This window comes from Aethalodelphis obliquidens, unplaced genomic scaffold (genome assembly GCF_003676395.1).
Source record: "Aethalodelphis obliquidens isolate GAN/ISIS:26980383/991018 unplaced genomic scaffold, ASM367639v1 scaffold3, whole genome shotgun sequence".
NCBI classification, from domain to species: domain Eukaryota; kingdom Metazoa; phylum Chordata; class Mammalia; order Artiodactyla; family Delphinidae; genus Aethalodelphis; species Aethalodelphis obliquidens.
Window position 1 is genome coordinate 17,869,761 of NW_020837947.1, and position 23,958 is coordinate 17,893,718.

The following is a 23,958-nucleotide window of genomic DNA, read 5'->3' on the forward strand; positions in this document are numbered from 1 at the left end:
TACACGGGGTTTTGCTGAACACTTAGCACCCACACTACCAAAATTAATTTTATTCCCGTCTTCACAAGACTAAAATAGGAGCCCTAAACTAGAAGGTATTGATCACTGGATACCGGAATAAAAATATCTATACAATTAAAGTAAAACATATTTTAGTGTCAACTATCTAGATATTTGGGTAAGAACTATTTAGATATACTGTCTTAGAAATTCACAGATTCAGATCTAGCTTGGTCAGATTTTTACCATTTTTACAGGTATGAGTGCACTACTGGTATTTACTATGAATGATAGACGTCACTTAGTAACACAATTCAGTGAAAACTTTTATAAGCACTTTGAACATAGCACACTAATCACAAATAAAATACCCTGATACCACGTATAGCACTACTTTGAAATGAAGATTTTAAAAGATTATAAAAAAAGGTAAGACACATGTTTAACTCAAATGCAGGCTCCCCTCCTCCTTCTCAGGAGCAGATAAATCTAACACGTGGGGAGTAAAGTTTCCTGCTCCTCCGTGTTTCTTATCATCTAGTGTTTTCGTCTATTTATTACCAACATGTTACTTCAATAATATGTAGGAAGCAGATATCCTACTGATGGATGAACAAAGCATTTTCTTTTTAAAATTTTATGTTTAAGTTTAAAATTAAGGGCATTTAGGTTAATATGGGTAAATATCATAGTAAAAGTAAACACAATTTTATTTCAAGTTAAATAGTTTGAGAGGAATTGTGAAGTATTCTCCATTGTTCAGACTGAAAAAATTATCTTGAAGAATGAGTAGGTATTTGGAAAAAAATGCTATGACAAAACAATTACAGTTCATGCATAACCAAGAAAAATAATCCTCTATACTAATACTTAAGAGTACAGCTAACCTAACAGTATTTACATATACATAACAAACGTAGACCATCAAAGGGAAAACTATCAAGACAGTACACTTCTCCATTTGCATTATACTAACAAAATGCTCTAAAACTTTTAGAAATAGCAATAATTCATAACTATTTATATAAAACTTGTATTTGTTTTCTAATGATTTTTCTAGATGGACAAGTCAGAAACAAATTCAAATTCAACCTCTAATTCATTAGAATAAATAGTCATAATTTCAACATCTACCATGCACAATATTTTTAAAAAAGCAAATAAAATGTGCCTTGTGCTATTGTCTTTAAACCTCATCCTCTACATAGTCCATTCAATAGACCACTAGTATAAGCAGATATATTTCCCCTTAGAAACTTCTACTTCCTTGCAAAGACAGTAATTATTATAGCAAAACTTTAGAACTCTATGTGGATACGTGTTTAGCTACTATAAATTGAGCTAAGAAACATCACAGCAACATACAACCTGCATGCAAGTATAATCATGGGGAGAGATACAACCACATGATTTCACATAATACCTGATCATACCTTTTCTTTGGCATTAAACAGGAAAAGCAACTAATCAGCAATACAGAAGGACTGGGGAGAATACAGTAAAAGTTAAAAAATAAAATTAAATTAAATGAAAGGATACAGCCTTAAAGCACCAGTCTGAGTTCCCACTGCCAGGATCTTCTGTACAGGATCAAAGGCCAAGGCTGAGGGTTGATAGGGAAATCCATGGCGAACAGTCTAGGGATGGGCAAGTGACATCACAGCAACCAAGGCAGAAAGCAAAGTTTTAAAACAGAAAAGTCAATAGAGGTATTAGAACCGAGAAGCAATTATAATTGATGCAAAACACATATACATGCACTGCTATAAAAAAAAAACTATGAAGTCTACATCAAACAAAAACCTATGCACATAGAATCTGAAACCAAAAAAACAAAAACACTATCCCAGTGTTACACCTTAATTTCTGCTTTTCCATCATAGTGGTAGGCTTTAGAAGAAAATTTAATATTCTATACTATTATGTCTGAGAACAAATTACTGAAGTTTGCAGTGGTCAAAAATTCTGTATATTCATTTAAAAATGCAATTCATGCTTTTTTTCAAGTGTGCTAACTTCATCATTACTTTATTTGGATGCTAAATACAAGTACTTCTAAGGAAATGCTGTCATAATTACTCTAATTAAGGATTCAGTAAAGCAATTAGCAAACATCTATCTCATCATTTTGCAACTGTAACAGAATGAAAATAAACACAGCATATATTTTTGCATTTTGCTATTAAATCCTTAATAATTTTAGGACACTGGGGCAAAAAAGTATGCACACACTTTTAAGAAACTCTGACTTATGAATGCCTGGTATTAATACCAACACAAGTTTGTATTTCTCATTGAGCAGCTGGTGAATTAATTCGCTGCATCATTCTTTCTGAATTACAGACCGCTATGGCAACTGTCGTGCCATTAATAGGCAAAAATCACAGCTCTAACTTTTTCACCAAACAAAATGATAGAAAGACCCTATGATTTCATATTTTAAGCCTCCTACCACATTTTAAGGGAAAAGTGATGAGCAGATATCTAGTTGAACACGTTTGGCTTTTTGATAAACAACATTCATTAGACACTGTTCCCAAAGGAAACTTGGAAGTCAGTGAATTATGTATTAAAATGCTTGAATATAAAAGCCATAAGAGTAAGGTCAGTATAATACGTTAGAAGCAACCTTGAAATGACTGCCGCACGTGAAAATCAACGAAAAGGAGTAAGATGATGTCAATCTCCAAAATAGCCCACCAAGCAAAGTGTGCTAGAGGAGCGAGACCTTTATTCGAGGTATGATTATTATTGGCGTTCTATCCCTCGACTCGTGTGTAAAGCCTGAGTTGCCCCTAAAACGACCCCGATTTTCGCGGGTCTGCGCGCTCCGTTCACCTTGCACAGCTGAAAGTGCTCGGACTGGAGCGTTTCCTGGATCTCGGGCTCCCGGTTCCCAGGTGGGTGCTGCTGCTGCAGCTGCTGCTGCTGCGAGGCCGAAGACGAGCCGGCGGTCAGGCCGTCCAGCACCTTCCTGATGTTGAATTTCCTCATGGTCTCGGCGGGGTCCCCCGCAGCCCGGGAGGAGAGGTAAGGGGCGTCCCCAGGCGGGGGGAAACCAGCCCGGGCCGAGGGCAGCTTCGACCGAGGACGCGGAGGTGTGGGACAGAGTGTCAGTGTGAGGGGAAGGAGGCAGCTGGGGAGAAGCAAAAGATAATCCGAGCAGGATATACTGCGACGGGAGAACCGCGGCCGCCAGAACCCCGGGCGCCGACCTCTCTTCCTCCGAGGCCGCCGCTGCTCGCCGCGGCTGCTGCGGCGCCACTTGAGCCGCCGCCGCTGCCGCCGACTCGCTCCGCGGCCCGGCGGCACAGCAGTGGCAGCGGCGCCCCGAGCCCGCTCCGCCTAGCCTCACCTGGCGGCGGGCTGACTCTGCGCCGCGCCGCCGCCCCGGCTCGCCCCCGCCGCCGCCGAGTCCATGGCCCGCGGCCCCGCCGCCCACCCGGGCCCCGCAGTCCCTCGGCGCTTCCTCCCGCTCCTGCTTCTCCTCCTCCCGGGGATCGCCGGTTCTCCGTCCGCCGCCGCCGCCGCTCGGCCTCCCGGCCGTTCAGCGCCTCTGCCCGCCGGCCATGGCACGCAGGGCGCCCGGGGTGGGTCCCAGAGCTCTCCGCTTCGCTCCTCCGAGGCTGGCTCAGCCCGCCCTCGCTCCTTCAGAGCCCCGGCTGCCCACCTCAGGCTCCGCCGCCGCCCGCGCTCCCGCCCGGCCGCTCCCTCTCGCCTGACAGGGCGCCTCGGCACACGGCACCAACGCCCGCTCGGAGCAGCAGCGACAGCCTCGGTTACAGCACCGGCCGCGGCGGTGGCGGCAGCTGGGCCTCGGCGGAGCCGGGCTGCTGAGCATGCGCACCGCTCGTCCCCCCCCCCCCCCCCCACCTCCTCAGCCACCGGAGTGGAGCTGGGGCTTAAATTATCCTCTGCGAAAATCCCAGACCGTGGCTAAATTTCTCCCATCTCAATCGCCTTGCCAGAGGATGCAGCTGCTTTTCCTGCAGCTGGGAGAGTAAAAATGTTGATGACTAACAAGCAGCAGGAATCCTTTATTTCAAAATCGGTCATTGAAGCGGGGGTTTATATTCTCACCCTTTAATGAGGCACACACTCCCGGCTGCTGGCTGCAATATTATTGTTGTTGCTTTATTGATGGGCTTTGTTTTGGATTGATTTGGATTTTGATTTTGAAAAACAGCGTCTAGACAACGGTTATGTCTGTGGCAAGGGGATGACAGACTTAGAAAGGGTACCAGGAAAGATGAACCTAGAAAGGGAAAAATGAATTCTTTCCTGTAGCTGTTACTGTTGGTAGGATGAAAGCATGGCCAATGGCAGGTAGCTGCTAGAATGGGAAGAGGATGCCAAAGGGAAACGGCTCCAGGGCTGGGTGTTTGCCCCGACCAGTGACACGCCAGCCCTGGATTCAGTCCGCACGCAAGCGTGGGTGGAGATGCGAGCGGGAGCGGGGGTGGAAGTAAACACAGCGCGGACACTCAGACCTTCAATCCGCCCGGTAATGCTGATTATCCACTAAGTAATCCCCAGCAGCTTCTCCACTCTTGCAAGGGGAAAGGAGGGAAGAATGAAGTTTTCGCTCAAACCTTTCCACTGCTTCACTGTCACAATCCCACTTGGATGCTTAGAGACAAATATCTGTCTCAAGTTTGAAAAGGAGGAGAGATTAATGATGCGGGTATCCTTTCCCGAGAGTGAGTTCAACGAGGAAAGGTGGATAGGAAGCAGAGGTACTTGATTAGGAAGGATGTAGAAACTAAGGAAGACGTAAAGAAGTATGCAAGCGCATAAAGACTAACTCTAACTCGTGGGGAGGGGCTGGAGAGGAAGGATACTCTCCTAGGCTACTAACTCCCTAGCCCTGAGGGCTCTGAGCTACTGAAGGTTTTCTGAAGCCAAATCAGAAGTGCCCGCCCTCTACTTTGTGATTGGCCGCCTACTGCCCTGCGCAGGGAAATTTTCGTCACAGTATTGGTTGATGTGACAGGCTTTCAAGAACCGTCAGCAAACCAACCACGACTGGGCCTCAGGGATTTCGGCAAACGTAGTTGTTTGTGGAGCTTCCGCATCAAAGGGCGATGGCTTACGCGTGGAACTTAGAAAATTGTTTTGTGTTTTAATTTTTACTGAATTACAAAGTTAATTCACTAGGTGTAACGAGCGATAAACCAGATTTGAAGATTTTTCTCAGGCTATTTCCAAGTGGCTCTGGGATTTTTGTTTACCAGTTTAGTCCTCTGAAACACATTTTATTGAGTGTGAGACATTGTGCTACGTACTGAAGACGCAAAATGCAACTCTTTCAACAAGCTCCCTAGTCAAAAGGTGGCAAACCTCATGTAAATTAGTAATTGTGAATAGATGTGATGAGCTCGTTGATGGCATCACGCAAGAGGAATGCAGAGGGTAAATTAATTGGCCGGAAAAAGCCCCGCGATGGTGAATTCACCATAGTTCAGTCCAGGTGAGGAGGAGGAGACCAGGTGAAGAGGAGGGAGAAGAGCATTGGAAGGCAGCTGGGAGGTGATCATAATTACCTGGGGAGCTTTTTAAAAATACAAATGCCTCCATAGGGGTAAATTGCAAAACAGAGAGATCACTTCCCCGCAGAAGATTATGATCCACCTTTTCATCTAGTTTGAAAATAAATCTGTTGGATGATTTGTCATCATTGGATTATGAAACCCTTTGGAGAAGGGACAATTTCTTGCTGAAAGGCCTTGTGGTAGAGTGGAAAAATCCTAGGCTTTGTTGTCTGCCAGACATGGATTTCGATCCAGACCGTGGTAATGTGGGCAACCTCGGGCAAATTCCTTACTGTTCCTAAGGGTCAGATTCCTCATGTGAAAAATAAGATTAATACTACCTGCTTCCTAGGGTTTTGGAGGATAAACTAGGGAAAAATGTAAAGTTTGCATTACATTAGTTACACATAGTAGAATGGAAAAACTACTATCAGTGTCCTTGGGGTGAAAGGAACTTCACCAGATCAGCAATATAAGCCAGTCCCGCCTTTTTGACTTGTGGAATTTTGTTTTGATTTTCATACCTCATCCCTCTCATCAGATTATGAACTCATCGTGGCATTCCCAAAACTTTGGTTCATAGAGGAAACGTAGAATTTAAGATGAATATGGAGCGTATCTGCTACTGTATGTTAGCTTTGTGAACTTGCCGTCTATCTTCTCCTAGCTCAGAGACATATCCAGAATTCTGTTAGGTAAAAAAAGAAAAACAATGCTCCCAAATATCTACCTTTATGATGGCAAAGATAAAATAATGGATCCTCAAACTCATGATTTTTCTTGTCAGTTTAAATTGATCAATTGACTTTTAAATTAGGATTTTAATTTAGAATTAAAATTAATTAGGAATTTAAAGTCTAAAATAAAATGACTAAAAATTCAATAATTTGTATTATTCCTTTTAAAATTTAGCACATAGCATACCCATAGTATTTACCCATAGTAATCGCTCAACAAAATTTTATTATTTATTTTTGTTTTGTTTTCATGAGTGAATCAGTGTGCTGATTCAAAACAATTTAATAGATTTCTGCCTTTGGGTAAGTGACATTCTCCCAAATGGAATTCTTTCTTACCTGCTTTCTTACCTGATATTGGAGCCTTCTTTCACTGTCATTTTTATCTTATACTCACAATTCTCCCTACAGTTAGGAGGCTACTGCAGTGATCCAGCAAGGAAATGGTGGCTTAGAGTGGAATGGTATGTGGTGAGAAAGGGTCAGACTCTGGACTATGTTTTAATGGTAGAGCCAAGAGGATTTGCTGACAGGAGGGTGAGTATCAGAGAAAGGAAAGAGGCAAGGATGATGCCCCCATTTTTGGCCCAAGCATTTTGAAGAATGGACCAGGAGATGATGGCATAATAATATATACCACTGACAAGTTATAAATAGCTATATTACATTTAGCTGAGTCAGGACAGCTCTAAACAATAGTTAGTTAATACAATGAAAATTAAAATGCAAAAGAAAATTGACACACAAAAAGGCAGCTCACTAAATTATTTGGTATGAAAGGCCAAAGACTAAGAATCCATAACATTCCCATAACGATCTGCCGATCTTCATTATTTTGTTTAAAGGCTCCCAGGCTAACAAAGGCTCTGTTATTGGTCTCACAGGGGCAGATGGATGCTGACTGAGAGGAATAAAGTAGAAACTAAAAATAAATATTTTTAAAAGAAATTATGTTATTGGCGAAAGCTTTCTGCAAGGTAGACCAACTGTACCTCACCTGCTAGCATTCATTTATATCAACTTAATTTTCATTTATTGAGTCCCAAAGGATGTATGCATGACAATAATTGATTCACTACAGCATTTAACAGAATATTGAATTTAAATTATCCGTAAATTGCAGTAGAGATGTTAGTTTGCCTAGTTCATGACCCGTTTTCTGAACGGGTCCCCTAGGCCCTGCTGAAATGCTGGAACTGGGCAACTGTGTTTTGATCCAGTGACCATATGTCTTGGTCTAAACTGATTGGATCAAAGGCAAACACCTGAAATAAGCCAACCCGGGAGATCATCTTCTTCTGGGAATCTGGCATTGAGTCATAAAGATGCTAATCAATTTCAACTAGAAAATCATGCAGAGCTGGGATTAAAGCTGAGAGTGCGCAGACGTCTATGGAACCCAGGAGAACAGACCAGACACACAAACTACACACAGAGAAGTGAGTCTAGTGAGGTAGAGAGAAAAGTCTCCATTCCTGACTTTCCAGTTCCCAGTCTTTATTACTTGTGAAATCTGGCAACACTGTCTTTCCTTCTTTGTGTAAATGAGTTTGAATAGGTTTCTTGTTCTTGTGATCAAATATTCTGCCAGAAATTTAGCCCCGACCTGCCCAAAATGTAAAGGAATGTAAAGATATTGTAGCCTTCTTTCACTGTCATTTTTACCTTATACTCACAATTCTCCCTGCAGTTAGGAGGCTACTGCAGTGATCCAGCAAGGAAATGGTGGCTTAGGGTGGAATGGTATGTGGTGAGAAAGGGTCAGACTCTGGACTATATTTTAATGGTAGAGCCAAGAGGATTTGCTGACAGGAGGGTGGGTATCAGAGAAAGAGAAGAGGCAAGGATGATGCCCCCATTTTTGGCCTGAGCATTTAGAAGAGTGACGTTACAATGTAATTTCCACATTCATGACTCCTGGATAATCTCCAGTTGCCATTCGTACCTGCGTGGACTCGACAAATATTATCAGGTAAATAAACAAGCCTTGTCTGGGAAAAAACACGATTCACTACGTTGTGATCTTCTTTGTCAAGCTCTAGCCTTTTAGAAAAATTGATTAGGCAGATATTAATGAGCCTTCATTATTCCATAGATTACCTCTATCACTATTTAATATCATTTGTAAGAGTATCATTAAACTAAATACAAAAATGCCTAGCAAAAGTCAGTAAATTAAAGGGAAGAGAAAATTCCAGAAGTGCAAAACAAAACAAATTGAACCAAATGAGCATTTAAGCGTCAGATATGAGGCATTCAGTAATACAAGTGAAAAATACTGTCAGATTCTTAAAACTTAGAAACTGGGCAATCAGGATTTCCTCAGTAAATTCTCAAATATTTCAAATTCTCTTTCTACAATGGGAACAATATTCCTACAACGGGGACCATATTTGAGGTGAGGAATAACGCTCCCAGAATTTTTAATTTCAGTATCTTATTTTAGGATTTAAATCTTGTTGTAAATGACTTCTTATATTTGATTTGTGGACTGAAGAGCTAATGACAAAGTTTGTACTTTATGCAATTAATGAAGTACAAATTTAATTATACTGTGTATAATATTGAATATACACTGTATAATATACATTTAGTATACTGTGGAAACTGAATAAGCTTTGAAAAGCTGTTAAAGTTAATATTTTGTTCCACCCCCAACCCCAGTGCTCCCTTCTTCTCCACCCCAGCTGTCCCCTGTCTCCAAATATGCCCCGCCCAACATACACACACAAAAGAGAATAAATTGTATATGATAATACTTCTGAAAAGTATTCCTTAGGGGAGGTCAAGCACACCAAGTGTGATTCTGAGGGAATTGTCAGGCCACACTTTAAAAAAAAAATTAAACGCTACTCAGCACACAGGTCAATAGTCAAGTGCAAGCATGCTAACAGAGAACTGAACCCTCTTTCCCTCAGAGAGAATCACTTGACACGGCAGTCCAGTGAGATGGTGTCAGTTGCGGTTGGCTGATAGGACAGGGCCTTCCATCTCTGGCGCTGAGGCTAGACACAGCTGTGTCACATGTCTCAGCCATCTGGCTGTAGAACTCTTAGATGCCAACTCTCCTTTCTCTCTGGTTAATCCTAAAGACCTGAGAAATCAAAAGGAATCAAAGCAGAAACCTTAACATAAGGAGAGTGGGAGCAACCCTCTCTCCAAGGACCCATCAAGAGTCAAGAGAATAATACCAACAATGAAAATATGCAAGGGATACTTACTAAGTGTGGGAGGATGTATATAGAAGATGGGTAAGCAGGGTCTCAATACAAGAGATGGAGCTCCTCAAAATAGGACCAGGTGTCTAGCTTTAAACTCAGAATGGACTCCTTGACTGTGTTTTTAATAAACACCACACACTTAGTCCAACAACCATGTGCCTACAAATCTGTAGTTGTAGTATCTGCTTCCCTCAACTCTGGGTCAAACAAGTTCAACTTTTAGGTAACCTCTGGCCTCCTTGTCATCTGCTCTTTTTATATTACCCTGTTATTCTATTTTCATACACCTGTGGTCACAATTCTACCTCCAGTGGCCACTGTCCTGTTCCTGGTTCTATGACCAATGACACAAACTAAGTTCCTTCAGGCATGCAATTTTTAATGAAAAATCTCTGTTAAATAACCTACTAACATGTTAGTAAACCAAAATGCTACTAAAGTCAGTATACAAGATATTAACTGTACCCCAAATAAAACTGGGCCTTTTAATTCTCAGCACAATAACTCTCTCTCTCTCTCTCTCTCTCTCACACACACACACACACACACACACACACACACCCCTAGCTCCCAAAGCCTTGGGGAACCATTTAGATCTTTCTTGAATGATTCTTAAGATAACCTTTGAAGGATGATGAAATACTTAGGACGACTGCCCCAGAATTCTCTTCACCTATTTATAACCCCCCCCCAACTCTTCCCCACCTCATGGCAGTTTTTCCAATACCCCAGATCCCTCTCTCCTTAGAAAGCCCAGCCTTTGCTGGATAGCTTACTCACTATCTCTGAATTCCCCCTCCTCAAACCTCTTGACATTTTCTTCTCTATATACTTTGTGTGTAGCAGCCTCAATCCCCTCTCTCTGACACTCAGCTAATATTCTCAGTTAATCAGGAAAAAAAAAAAAAAAGAGTGAAGAGCCCAGAAGCACAAAGAATACTCTTCACAGGGAAGGGACAAGAAATGTGACTAGGTACACTTGAGTGGTTTAGTTCTATTTGTTCCTGGCTCATAAATACATCCAGAGAGATAATAATCATGATGTTGGGGACACAAAATGTCTAAAGTCTATAAAGTAAGAGTGAAACAGAAGTGTGCTGTACTAGTACAGTTTCAAAAACAGAGGATCAGGAATCTGAATCCTGCTGCTTATGTGTACCTGCCAGCAGGGTGATGATTAGTATTCCATTCCGCAAACATTTGCTGTGCCCACTGGGTGACAGCTACTTTGCTGGGTGTTGTGGGAAATACAAACACGACCCAACTTGCTTGTGGCACTCAATAAGATGGCAATACACTGATAAAGAAGCAAAATCCCTAAAAGGAGCAACAAGCATCAATGTCAAAAGCATCTTTTGATTCTCCTGAGGATTATTACCTTATATCATTTCAAAGTCTCCATACTAATAACGCTCTCCCTTTGGGTATGTACTCCTCGTCATGGTACCTTGCTCCAGAGGATGGGCTACCATGGAAGCAGCACCTGGGGTTGGGAAACATGAAGGTGGAGGAGGAAAGACACTGGAATCACTCACTTCTCTATTATTCATCCAAAACCTCCAACTACTCCCACTACGTTTTGTCCAGACCAGCGTGACCTAAATATTTCCACCAAGTCTTAATCTTGTTCAACAGGCCCCAAACGCAACTTCCCTTCCTTGGTTTCCTCATAACTATAACTAGGGTGTAACCCCAAGGTGTGGCTCCCTTACTGGGGTAAGTGGAAGTTCTCACTTATGCACACAGGTTAGTTCCTATTTACCCTTCAACGTGGAGAGATGAGCCTCTTTTGATTTTTGTAGGCATAAAATAAGTGATGACTCCTTTCAGCCCAGGCCTGTAGGAAGACAGGGAAGGAGGATAACAGGCTTTTCTTTGCTCCACATTTTTTTAGCAGTTTGAATGACTGCACTTTTGAGAGGCCAGTGGAAACAAGATCAAGTCTGAGACTATCAGTGAAACAAGAAACTTTTACTTTGTGAGGATGAAAGCAACACTATAAGGATTTTAGTAACATCTTGGGTCACATCTATTGCTAGTAATATTCTCTGTCTCTGTGCTGTTTCAAATGATTCATATGCAGTTTTCAGTCACAAGGTTTGTTTCCTCTGACTTAATCAAGGATTTGTCCAGCATCCTGTAACAGCATCTAACCTTAGTAACCTGTAGTTTGCCTACAATGCAGTGCATGACATCGATGCATAAATTCCTCTGCAGTGTCCACCTCTTAATCTGCTCTTAAATGAGAAATGTTCTGCTTATTCATGATGAGAGAGTTTGTTAAATTCAGGAAATTGAGAAGGAAGTTCCATGATAGCATTATCACAGTTCACCAGCCTAGTGGTTTCCTTAAAGAAGCGTCTCACTACAGTTGAAACTTAGAGCAGAGGTACCCATCTGGTGATAATGTCGTGTTAATGGGTAACCTACTTGGGAAGCTCTGCTGCTTCTTTTAACTATTCAGATACGCAGAGCTGATGCTCACTCTTGTATTTCTATTCCTTATGTCCCGGCAGAGAAGAGAGGGCTCTACCACTGAGGCAGGCATACCTGGATTCTGTCACTAACTAGGTAGTGTCAGACTAGTCACTTAAGTGTTCATTTCCTCATGTGTAAAATACAACCCAAGTAGAGGGTTGTAAGATGAGAGACAAAAAGTATAATGTTCCTAGCTCAAAACCTGTCACATGCATTGAAATTAAATGGTAGCTATTAAAGTCATTCTCTGTGACATCTGTAGCTAACTCTCTAGGTGATCTTATTCTGTTCTTGTGACTTCAATGTTATCTAAACATTGATGACTCCCAAATTTGTATGCCTGTTTCAAACCTTTCCCCTGAACTCCGGATGTGATTCATATATGCCTCTTTGACATCTCCACTTGGTTATCCAAAAGGCATCTACAATTTTACTGTCCAAGCTGAATTCTTCACTTCCAACCACAAGCTATACCTTACACCCCCAACAATCTTCCTTTCATCTGTTCATGGTCACTGTCCTCCCAGATGTGCAGGCCCATAAAAGTAAACTGGGACCACCTACTTCCCAAGCCTCCCCCGCCACACACACACACACACACACCCCATATATCTCTATTTCAAGTTTACCAGGAAATCTCATCAGCACTATCTTTTCAAGATATTCATATATTAAGAATTTGACAAATTCTCACAACTTCCACCTTCATGTTTTAGTCCAGGCCTGAATAATTTTTCTTCTGGATTATTACAGTATATACCAAACTAACCCCCTCTCATCTATTCTAAAAAGAGTGATCAATTTAAAATGTAAGTCTGATTATGTCTGTTCTGTACTCAGCCTCCTCCAGTGGTTTCCTGTCTCACTCTGAGTAAAGGTCAAAGTTCTATACAGTGTCCTGTAAAGGCCCTGCAGGGTCCTGTCCCACTCTCTTCATCCTTATCTCCTCTCATGCTCCACGGGTTCACTCACCTTAGCCACACTTGCTTTCTTGCTATTCCTTGAACACAACAGGCGCACTTGTGCCTTAGGGCTTTGCCTTTGTTATTCCTTCTGCATAAACCAGGAGTCAGCAAATGTTTTCTTTAATGGGCCAGAGAGTAAATATTTTCAGTTCTACGGATCACATACAGCTTCAGTCACAATGACTCAACACTGCCAATATAGCACAAAAGCCGCCATAGACAATTAACCTCAGAGTGTGGCTGTGTTCCAATAAAACTTTATTTACATAGACAGGTAGTGGGCTGAATTTAGCCAACCTCTGACCTCTGGCCAATATTTCTCTTTCCCCAGATATTTGTGTGATCCATTTCCACATTTTACCCCCTCCCTCCCTCCCAAAAACACACACACACACACACACACACACACACACACGCACGCACGCACGCACGCACGCACCACCCCGGTACTTCCCATCTGCACTCCAGACCCCTTACCCTGTCTTATTTTTCCACCTTTTTGTAAGGGACTTCTAGTTCCTTGTGAATTAATTCTAATATTTTCTCTTACTAATTCTAAAGTGATCAAGTTTTAGAGTAGCACAAAACTCTATCTAGCTGTAAACCCTCATCTTCTCCCACAGAAAGCCTTGGCATCTCCAGATATAATGGAATGAGTGTTTCTTACACCTGAGTGGAGAATTGGGGTGCTATTCACCTGAAAAGTAGCTTTAGGGGTCATAGAATTTGGAATGAGGGAGTGGGGCTCACCCCAAAATAGAAGCCAAAACAGTCCTGGCAGAGCCAAGCCCATTACCTGACACACTATCCATTTATTTGTAAGGGACTTTGTTTTCATCTCTGCTGTGCCCCTGGGGCATAGAACAGTTGACTGAGATAGAACGAATCAATGGGCTCTGGGCCGGAAGGCAGGAGTTCCTTCTGGTTTCTTCTATAAAAGCCAAATAACCCTTTAGCACATCACTTAACCCCTCAGGTTATGAATGTCCCTTTGTGAAATGGGGAAAAGATAAGACATGCTATAGAGATCAAATTAAATAGTAAATGCCAACAAGCCAAAACCAAAAAAAAGAAAAAAGAAAAAGATCATAGAAATGCAAGTTTTGTTTGTCAGTACATTGCACACTAATCTCTTGCAGGAAAAATATAAGTATGTTTCAAATCAAAGAACTTTGACTTATTCAGAGTTCTAAATGACCGATGTAGTGTTCTCTTCAGGTCATTTTCTCTGTTTCAAACTTTGTATATAGAGGAAAAAAGTTGAAATCTTCAAGAGTTGTTTGAAGATTCAATCTAACTAATTTCCTTTTTTCCCAAACATTCCTTCATTACCAAAACATCTACTACAGAGATCAGGCAGAGGTGATTATTTGGGCCTCCATTTTGTAATTTAAGAACTAAAAGTTTGCAAATTTTAATCAGTTAAATCTAGAGTTATATCACTGACCCATTTGTTTCTCAGTAATTTGATTTACAAGCTGTGATTTATATTTATAGTATTTTTTAAATAGAAAGATCATATGCCAGAATATTATTGTCTAATGTTTATGACTTCTAGTTCCTTGTGAATTAATTCTCGTACTTGCTCTTATTAATTCTAAAGTGATCAAGTTTCAGAGAAGCACAAAACTCTGCCCAGCTGCAAACCCTCATGTTCTCCCATAGGAAGCCTTGGCCTCTCCAGATCCAGTGGAATGAGCATTTCTTGTACCTGGGTGGAGAATTGGGTGCTATTTGCCAGGAAAGTAGCTTCAGGGGTCAGAAAACTTTGAATGAGAGATTGAGGCTAACCAAAAAATGGAAGCCAAAACAATTCTGGCAGAGTAAAGTCCATTTTGCCTGATGCCCCTGAGCATGAATTGTTATGTCCAATTAGCACTCGTAGGATCTGAGATTTTCTTGGCTGCCATACAACTCAGATTGCTGCTTTGATGGCAGCCAAATAATTATCCAGGAGGATATTTGGGAAACGGACAGAGATCCCCCAAAGAGCTTATTTAAAGCATGATTATAATAGCAGCAGGCACAAAGTTCACAGTGTACAAGGAAGTGAAACTTTCTTCATCTTCAAATGCTAAAATTATTTCCTGACTTGAAGCCCACCCTCCATTTTTTTGAACCTGATGTAGAAAATTAGTCTTGTCACATCAGGTAAACTAAGGGCTTTTTCAACCATAAGCTTGTAAACTCAGTCATTCCAAGGTGTTTGCTTTTTTGTCCCCCTCTCTCAATGCTGCCCTGGTGGAGAAAGAGAAGTGTCAACTTCTCAGCCTTGGTTTGACTTGCCAGGTCTTCAGCACAGGAGAAAAATCACAGTCCTTCAAAGGGCAAAGAGATGGTCCTAGGAGGCCAACTCTACTCCCTGCAGATGACAGTCTGCTGAGTTGTAACCATGGACTCAACAGATTTCCAGGGAGGAGTGCCCATCTAATATGAACTCCCTTTGTCCAGTTGTGAGACTCAAACCAGGGGACCTTTCTTCAGCCTTCTCATGCCTACTGTCCTGCTATCTTTTTTTTTGTTGTTTTTTTTTCATAATAGCTGAGAATATTTCTTTTTTTAATTTATTTTTATCCTGCTATCTTTTTACTTTACTGGATTCACCAACCAGATGGGGGTGGGTGCTTTCTTTTCTGGGGAGCTTACAGTTTCCCTGGACCTCACCTAGAACAGAATGCTACTGAACTCAGGTTCAGCTGCTCGCCGTTCGAAAGCCAATACTCGAGAAGCCAGTGTTGGTTGGAAAGGGAAAAGATTGCTTTATTCAGGAGGCCAGCAACCTGGGGAGAAGGCAGACTCATGTCCCAGAACCAACTCTGAAGATTCTGCTCAGCCATGAAAGTTTTTAAAGGGAAAAGGGAAATAATCTTAGTAAATCATTAAGTTAGGGGGTCAGATTCTCACCATCTCCCATTGTGTGCAAGCTGATTGACTTCTTGTGATCTTTTTTTAGATTCTATCTTGTTCACACAGTCTGCTCTCCAGATTACTGAAGGGGAAGCTGGGGAAAAGATCTGTTAATCACTTATTCTTCATTTCTACTTCTTTAATCTAAGAAAAGGATCAACAGGTTATGCGAGGCATATTTGAAAGGTGTGCTTGGGCCAGAGGTAAGTTAAGCATGGGGGCATCTCATGTAAATGTTAAGATAGGGACTTCCCTGGTGGCACAGTGGTTAAGAACTTGCCTGCCAATGCAGGGGACATGGGTTTGATCTCTGGTCCAGGAAGATCCCACATTGCCATGGAGCACCTAAGCCCGTGTGCCACAACTACTGAGCCTGTGCTCTAGAGCCCGTGAGCCACAACTACTGAAGCCCGCATGCCTAGAGACCATGCTCTGCAACAAGAGAAGCCACCACACTGAGAAGCCACAACGAAGAGTAGCCCCCGCTCGCCACAACCAGACAAAGACTACGCACAGCAACGAAGACCCAACACAGTCAAAATATAAATAAATAAATAAATTTTTTTAAAAAATTAGCTAAGATATAGCTTTACTAAAGTGACAAGGCAAAGGGCCTCCTGCAAAGAGCTGCTTCCTGCAAAGAGCTGTTTATAAATCCCCACTGTCAGACATGATTCCATTTCTATGGGATTAGGGGTGAAGGTTCATCTTCTGTAACTTCTTCATGCTGACATAGGGCACCATATTCTTAGAGTGGAAGATGTCGACATGGGTCTGCAGCATCTCTCTGCTGACAGCTTTAGTTGCCCGCTTACATATATGGTCAGAACAAGCCACAGTTATTTTGATGCCCACAAAGATGCAGATTATTATGAGCAATAGTGTTAATCCCATTCTCTTGAAGCCATTTCTTGGAATTGTGCTAGCCATAGATTCAGTGCTGCTCAAGAGGGAGCAGCTTATGTCATAGCTATAGCCTGGTCATCATGCAGTTAGCTTTTTCCCTCTAGTGGCAGTTATAGTATCTGTAAAACAACTCAGGAATGTGCATCAGACAGGAATTTAAGATTCTGTGACTGTATTGTCCTAATCATTAACTGCTTGAGCCTGCTCTTTTGTGACTCAGGGGAAGCCTGGGATACCTCAGCTTTTCTACAAACAAGAGGTAAGGGACACGGAGGGACCTTTGTACTTGGAGGGGCCCTGCAGGGTTCTGCTCAGATTCAAGAAGGCACAGGTTCTCCACTTGTGGATCATCAAACTTAAAGGGAGTGAAAGGAGAAAGAAGATATTTGAAAAGATGGTTATGTTTGTGTGGTGCCCTTGCCCAACTCTGCACTCCATCTGAGGATGTGGGAGGAGTAGGGCTCCCCAGGCTTACACCTAACTCTTCAACCCTTCCTTCCTACCCTTCTCATCTCTGTATGGGGAGGGCAGAAAGAACAGACAGAATTCCTTTTTCTTCCCCTCATCACTTTTGTTTGCCTCTTAAATCTGCTTTTTAAAATTTAAGTTTAAAAATTAAGATGTCTTGTTTGATAGCCAGCAAATTTTTCACAATCTCCCAATGGACCAAACAGGAATCCACATCTGAGCCTAAAAGCAGGAGGGTGGTTAGAGGGGCAGACAATGAGTGAGAGAAAAATCATGTTGATTAATACCTCATTTTCTTTTTTTTTTTTTTTACTGTCATCAAGCTAATTAACATACCCTTATATGCCTTATTTTTTCTTTTAACATCTTTATTGGAGTATGATTGCTTTACAATGGTGTGTTAGTTTCTGCTTCATAACAAAGTGAATCAGTTATACATATACATATGTTCCCATATCTCTTCCCTCTTGCATCTCCCTCCCTCCCACCCTCCCCATCCCACCCCTCCAGGCGGTCACAAAGCCCCAAGCTGATATCCCTGTGCTATGCGGCTGCTTCCCACTAGCTATCTACTTTACGTTTGGTAGTGTATATATGTCCATGCCACTCTCTCACTTCGTCCCAGCTTACCCTTCCCCCTCCCCATATCCACAAGTCCATTCTGTAGTAGGTCTGTGTCTTTATTCCCTCTTACCTCTAGGTTCTTCATAACCTTTTTTTTTTTTCCTTAGATTCCATATATATGTGTTAGCATACGGTATTTGTCTTTCTTTTTCTGACTTACTTCACTCTGTATGACAGACTCTAGGTCCATCCACCTCACTACAAATAACTCAATTTCATTTCTTTTTATGGCTGAGTAATATTCCATTGTATATATGTGCCACATCTTCTTTATCCATTCATCTGTTGATGGACACTTAGGTTGCTTCCATGTCCTGGCTATTGTAAATGGAGCTGCAATGAACATTTTGGTACATGACTCTTTTTGAATTATGGTTTTCTCAGGGTATATGCCCAGTAGTGGGATTGCTGGATCATATGGTAATTCTATTTTTAGTTTTTTAGGGAACCTCCATACTGTTCTCCATAGTGGCTGTATCAATTTACATTCCCACCAACAGTGCAGGAGGGTTCCCTTTTCTCCACATCCTCTTCAGCATTTATTGTTTCTAGATTTTTTGATGATGGCCATTCTGACTGGTGTGAGATGATACCTCATTGTAGTTTTGATTTGCATTTCTCTAATGATTAATGATGTTGAGCATTCTTTCATGTGTTTGTTGGCAATCTGTATATCTTCTTTGGAGAACTGTTTGTAGATGACATGATACTATACATAGAGAATCCTAAAGATGCTACCAGAAAACTGCTAGAGCTAATCAATGAATTTGGTAAAGTAGCAGGATGCAAAATTAATGCACAGAAATCTCTGGCATTCCTATACACTAATGATGAAAAATCTGAAAGTGAAATTAAGAAAACACTCCCATTTACCATTGCAACAAAAAGAATAAAATATCTAGGAATAAACCTACCTAAGGAGACAAAAGACCTGTATGCAGAAAATTATAAGACACTGATGAAAGAAATTAAAGATGATATAAATAGATGGAGAGATGTACCATGTTCTTGGATTGGAAGAATCAACATTGTGAAAATGACTCTACTACCCAAAGCAATCTACAGATTCAATGCAATCCCTATCAAACTACCACTGGCATTTTTCACAGAACTAGAACCAAAAATTTCACAGTTTGTATGGAAACACAAAGGACCCCGAATAGCCAAAGCAATCTTGAGAAAGAAAAATGGAGCTGGAGGAATCAGCCTCCCTGACTTCAGACTATACTAAAAAGTTACAGTAATCAAGACAGTATGGTACTGGCACAAAAACAGAAATATAGATCAATGGAACAGGATAGAAAGCCCAGAGATAAACCCATGCACATGTGTCACCTTATCTTTGATAAAGGAGGCAAGAATATACAGTGGAGAAAAGACAGCCTCCTCAATAAGTGGTGCTGGGAAAACTGGACAGGTACATGTAAAAGTATGAAATTAGAACACTCCCTAACACCATGCACAAAAATAAACTCAAAATGGATTAAAGACCTAAATGTAAGGCCAGACACTATCAAACTCTTAGAGGAAAACAGGCAAAACACTCTGTGACATAAATCACAGCAAGATCCTTTTTGACCCACCTCCTAGAGAAATGGAAGTAAAAACAAAAATAAACAAATGGGACCTAATGAAACTTAAAAGCTTTTGCACAACAAAGGAACATAAACAAGACCAAAAGACAATCCTCAGAATGGGAGAAAATATTTGCAAATGAAGCAACTGACAAAGGATTAATCTCCAAAATTTACAAGCAGCTCATGCAGCTCAATAAAAAAAAAAACAAAAAAACCCAATCCAAAAATGGGCAGAAGTCCTAAATACCTCATTTTTCTTATCGTACCATATTTCATTATATTCAACATCCTTGTATTATTATTATTATTACTATTATTATTATTTTGGCGTAAGTTTTTATAAACTCTAGAAAGAAGTCATCAATTTTATTTTAAATTTTATCATAAAAATCCCAAGAGTTAGTTATCCACATTCACCTTGGTTTTCTCCTACATACTTTGAAAAGTGTCACAGTTTTTTTTTTTCTCCCTTTCGGGAAAACATGTTGACATCCAGATTATCTAAAGTCATGGATTCAAGGTAAGGCAAGGGCTGCTGTCAGCAACATAAAATCACATAACATCCCACAATCCTTTTTGTTAAGAGACCAAGACACTCTGACATACATTATCAATGTTAGATGACATTGCACAGTGCAGTAGTTTTTATATGAGACCCCAGCTCCTCCACATAACACGTCTGAACCTATGCTTCCCTGAAGAATTTAAGCCATCCACCTCTCTAGGTTTTACTATCCCCCTTGACCTTTACCTAAGGAAAGGAATAGTAGGTATAAATTTCAGAATTTATGACAAATGAGCATTATTTTTTTTCTCCATGTTTCAATTTCTGTCTCCCATTCCATTTTTCAAAACTATCACGTTATATGTTGTTTTAAAACATTTCGTCAAGTTTTTACATCTATTTATAACCTGTGGACATGATTAGAATTTAGGGGTATATTACACCTCATCAGTGAAAATTTCAAGATTCGAAATCAAAGTTTTAAGCAGCATCTATAGCAAATATTCTGATCATTCACCTTGACTTTGTCTTTCCTCCCAGGTTTAATTAACCATTCTCCAGGAGTCAGTTATCTTTTTCCCAGGTTTTCATTGTATTTCACTTCAATTCACTTGTCCAAGCTGTTAGTTGATTTTCTACGCAGCTACTGGAATAAATGTCATTCCTCCTAATATTTTACTGTCTGTGCCTTTGTGATTTTCCTTTGTTGGCACTGACTTTTTATTTACTTTTTGTGATTCATGAATTTTCTAAATCGGTAAGTTGGAAAATGTTGCATAGACTCTTGATTGCTCACAATCCAAACAACTAGAAAACTCAAAAGACTGTCACAATCCTAAGGTTCAGCATCACAGCTCGTGGTCAGAGTGATGTTGCTGTGATGGTGCCTGATGCTGGTGTCCCCATAATCAATAATCCATAATTAATTATGTCTTGAAATGTTTTATGTATGGAGGTGTTTATTCAAAATGTTAGAAAAAAAAAACCAAGTGAAAACAACAATAATAATAAATATACATGTATGTATTATACTCACTCTAGTTATACACTCTTTAATTGTACCTTCCTTTAGTGAATCTACACTGAATGTCAGCACAGCAAATCATAATTCTGTTAGGCTGGTTTCCTGCCTCATTGGCTCAGTTCTTCTGTCCTGTTTTACTCCAGATCTTGGCTCAGGCTTTTGTTCTGCCCCAGTGGATACATTACATGATTTTCTGCCATTGCCTCTGGCTCTGGGGTAATGGCACTCCCTTGGGCACAAAGTATGATATTTTTCCACTGATTCCAGCCACCACCACCCTAACTCTGAGGCACAGACTGGCCGCCTCTCCTTCCCCTACTCGCTGTTGTGTAATACCAAACCTCCGGACACTGTTACAGCTGAGTTCATCAGGACAGGGTGGTGAGGAAGAGGGTTAGACCTACGATATATACAGTAACGTTCCGTTAACCTAAACTTCTCCAAGATATATATACTGTGATCAGAAAATAGACTATCTCTTACCACAATATAGGCTTGTTCAGTTGGTCATTTGTATTATCTGTTGTTCCGTTGTGTCTGATTCCAAGATCAGGCTTATCCCTTGCCCGGAACTGTCCACAAAGGATAGATTCCCTGATGAGCAATGGACTGGGTTGGCTGAACAATTCTATTAACTTAGGGCTTGTTAACCTGAGTATAGGGGTTGTTGAAATGTGGGCTCAGGAATTCAGTCCTGCTCCAGGCTCAGAAACACTTTCCCTTTCTGTCATCTAACTGCCTTTCTACTTAAGAATTTCAAAAGCTTAGCATAGTTGAATTCTAAGCTGATGCCAAGATACTTTGTTATGCCAGCAAGAAAAAACATCAAGAAAAGGAAGAATAATGTTCAGTGACTGAACCTGAAACTAATGCAAATGATATCTTTCATCTGTATAGCATTTTACACTTTTAAAAGGATATTATCTATTTAATATTCACAACAATACTTACCTCTCATTGCCCCTATTTTACGAGTGAGGAAATAGAGCTCAGAGAAGAATTACTTGTAAAATGTCACACAGCCATAAATGTCATAAATGACAGAGTAAAGGTGAAAACTCAGTTTTTTGGACCCTCTGTCTAGAACCCTTTTTTCTACCCACACTGCCTTTGTGAATAGCTCAAGTTATAGAATGACAAATAACCCCCCAAAACAAAAAACACAGCAACAGAACCAGGATTATGCTTTGGCTTTATTTTAAAGATGAGTCTCTATCCTCTACCAGATTTTCTCCATTCCTTTCAATATCCTTTTTCTTGTGAATTCTTCTTCTGGGCCAAATCTGACTCAGCTCTAAAATTTCCACATTCTTCATCCGCCAAATTTTCTTCTCCTCATTAAAAATCTTCTTTAAAGTCCAATTACTATTTCTTTCCTATAGTACATCCTTAAATTTCTTTGTGAGTATCTTAATTCAGGAGTTGAAATTTTTATACTGTATCCTGTTCTCTGTTAGTACTCAGAACACATTAACTAATCTTTATGAGAATGTTTCAGGGCCTAAAACTGTAGATAGTGCTAACTTTTCCCATCATGTAAGGTACTTCCTCACAGGGATTTTGGGGTTTAGATTACTCAGCACATGGAACACGTTTAGAACAATGCCTTACATATAGTACGTGCTCAGTAGAAATTGTTTTGTTATTGCTATTATTGTTCTCAGTTTTTGGCATACACTGGAGTGAGAAGTGAATCCCTCTCAGATCAGCTTGATGAAGATTTAAAAATGTATTCAATTCTGGGCTTCCCTGGTGGTGCAGTGGTTGAGAATCCACCTGCCGATGCAGGGGATGCAGGTTCGTGCCCCGGTCCGGGAAGATCCCACATGCCACGGAGCGGCTGCGCCCGTGAGCCATGGCCGCTGAGCCTGCACGTCCGGAGCCTGTGCTCCGCAACGGGAGAGGCCACAACAGTGAGAGGCCCGCGTACCGCAAAAAAAAAAAAAAAAAGTATTCAATTCTAAATGACAGTTGCGTGTTGTCCTTTTTTTTTTTTTTTTTTAATAAATTTACTTTTATTTTTTGGTGCATTGGGTCTTTGTTACTACACGCGGGCTGTCTCTAGTTGCAGTGAGTGGGGGCTACTGTTCGTTGCAGTGCACAGGCTTCTCAGTGCAGTGGCTTCTCTTGTTGCGGAGCACGGGCTCTAGGCACGCGGGCTTCAGTAGTTGCAGCATGTGGGCTCAGTAGTTGTGGCGCACAGGCTTAGTTGCTCCACGGCATGTGGGATCTTCCCGGACCAGGGCTCGAACCCGTGTCCCCTGCATTGGCAGGTGGATTCTTAACCACTGTGCCACCAGAGAAGCCCCATGTGTTGTCTTTCTGACTTGTAAATTTAAAAAGATAAATCACTGCCTTTATTTGGGTGTTTTTTTAAAATAAATATTATCATTAATGTTTATAAGGAATAAAAGAATTCTAGCCTGGTAAATTTCTGTTAACAAGCTATAGTTTGCAAAAGCTGTTCTACCCCTATAGTTACCAGTGGTGAAGGTTGTTTGGTTGCAATTATAAACATGCTCATCATACCAATATTTTGTGGCAGAAATATTGTAGTACTGAACATGTTCTGAATTCTTTTCAGTTTCTTTTTATTTTTTAATCACTAAGGATATTTGGATGACAATAATTTCTTTGTTGTTCAAGAGTTCCTCTTGTCATGCAGCTTATTTCTCTCACCTAAAATAGAAATGTATTTTTAATTGCTAAAATATGCACTTTTAAGCACATTGTCATTATACTTGAAAACTGGAAACCTATAACAATAGAAGTAACAGCACTCAAATTAACCCTGGAAAGAATGCATAAGAAAACTATGATGTAATTCGAAGTTTACTTCTATCTAATAAGCCACAATATGGGGTGAATTTTATATGTACTCATAACTTACATAGTTCAATTTAGCAATTACTATTATTAAGTAATAAGTGCAGGCATTATATCAGTAACATTAATCAAAACGACCCCCCATTGAAAGTTGCAACTATGATTCCCTACTCTCTACCTCAGAGATCC

At 40.8% G+C, this 23,958-nt stretch overlaps 1 protein-coding gene and 1 long non-coding RNA gene across 9 annotated transcripts in view; one reads left to right on the top strand and one right to left on the bottom strand.

Annotated features, from left to right (window-relative positions):
* STXBP5 (syntaxin binding protein 5) overlaps window positions 1-3,173 on the bottom strand; it is a 166,625-nt gene extending 163,452 nt beyond the window's left edge. For 6 of the 8 annotated variants that reach the window (XR_003428195.1, XM_027083972.1, XM_027083962.1 and 3 more), the window contains exons 1-2: window positions 2,839-3,118; window positions 1,540-1,637 (exon numbers count right to left, since the gene is read on the bottom strand). Coding sequence is in view for 7 of the 8 variants with exons in the window: in XM_027083972.1 (XP_026939773.1) it covers window positions 1,540-1,637; window positions 2,839-2,994 (254 nt within the window). In the remaining variant the exon portion in view is untranslated. Of the gene's footprint in view, window positions 1-1,539; window positions 1,638-2,838 lie in introns of all 8 variants that reach the window. The other 2 variants (XM_027083981.1, XM_027083954.1) reach the window with 1 other exon arrangement.
* The window catches only part of LOC113608074 (uncharacterized), a 336,338-nt gene continuing 315,314 nt past the window's right edge, over window positions 2,935-23,958 (top strand). The window contains exon 1 of the long non-coding RNA XR_003428206.1: window positions 2,935-3,030. This is a non-coding gene — a long non-coding RNA (uncharacterized LOC113608074). The remainder of the gene's footprint in view (window positions 3,031-23,958) is intronic.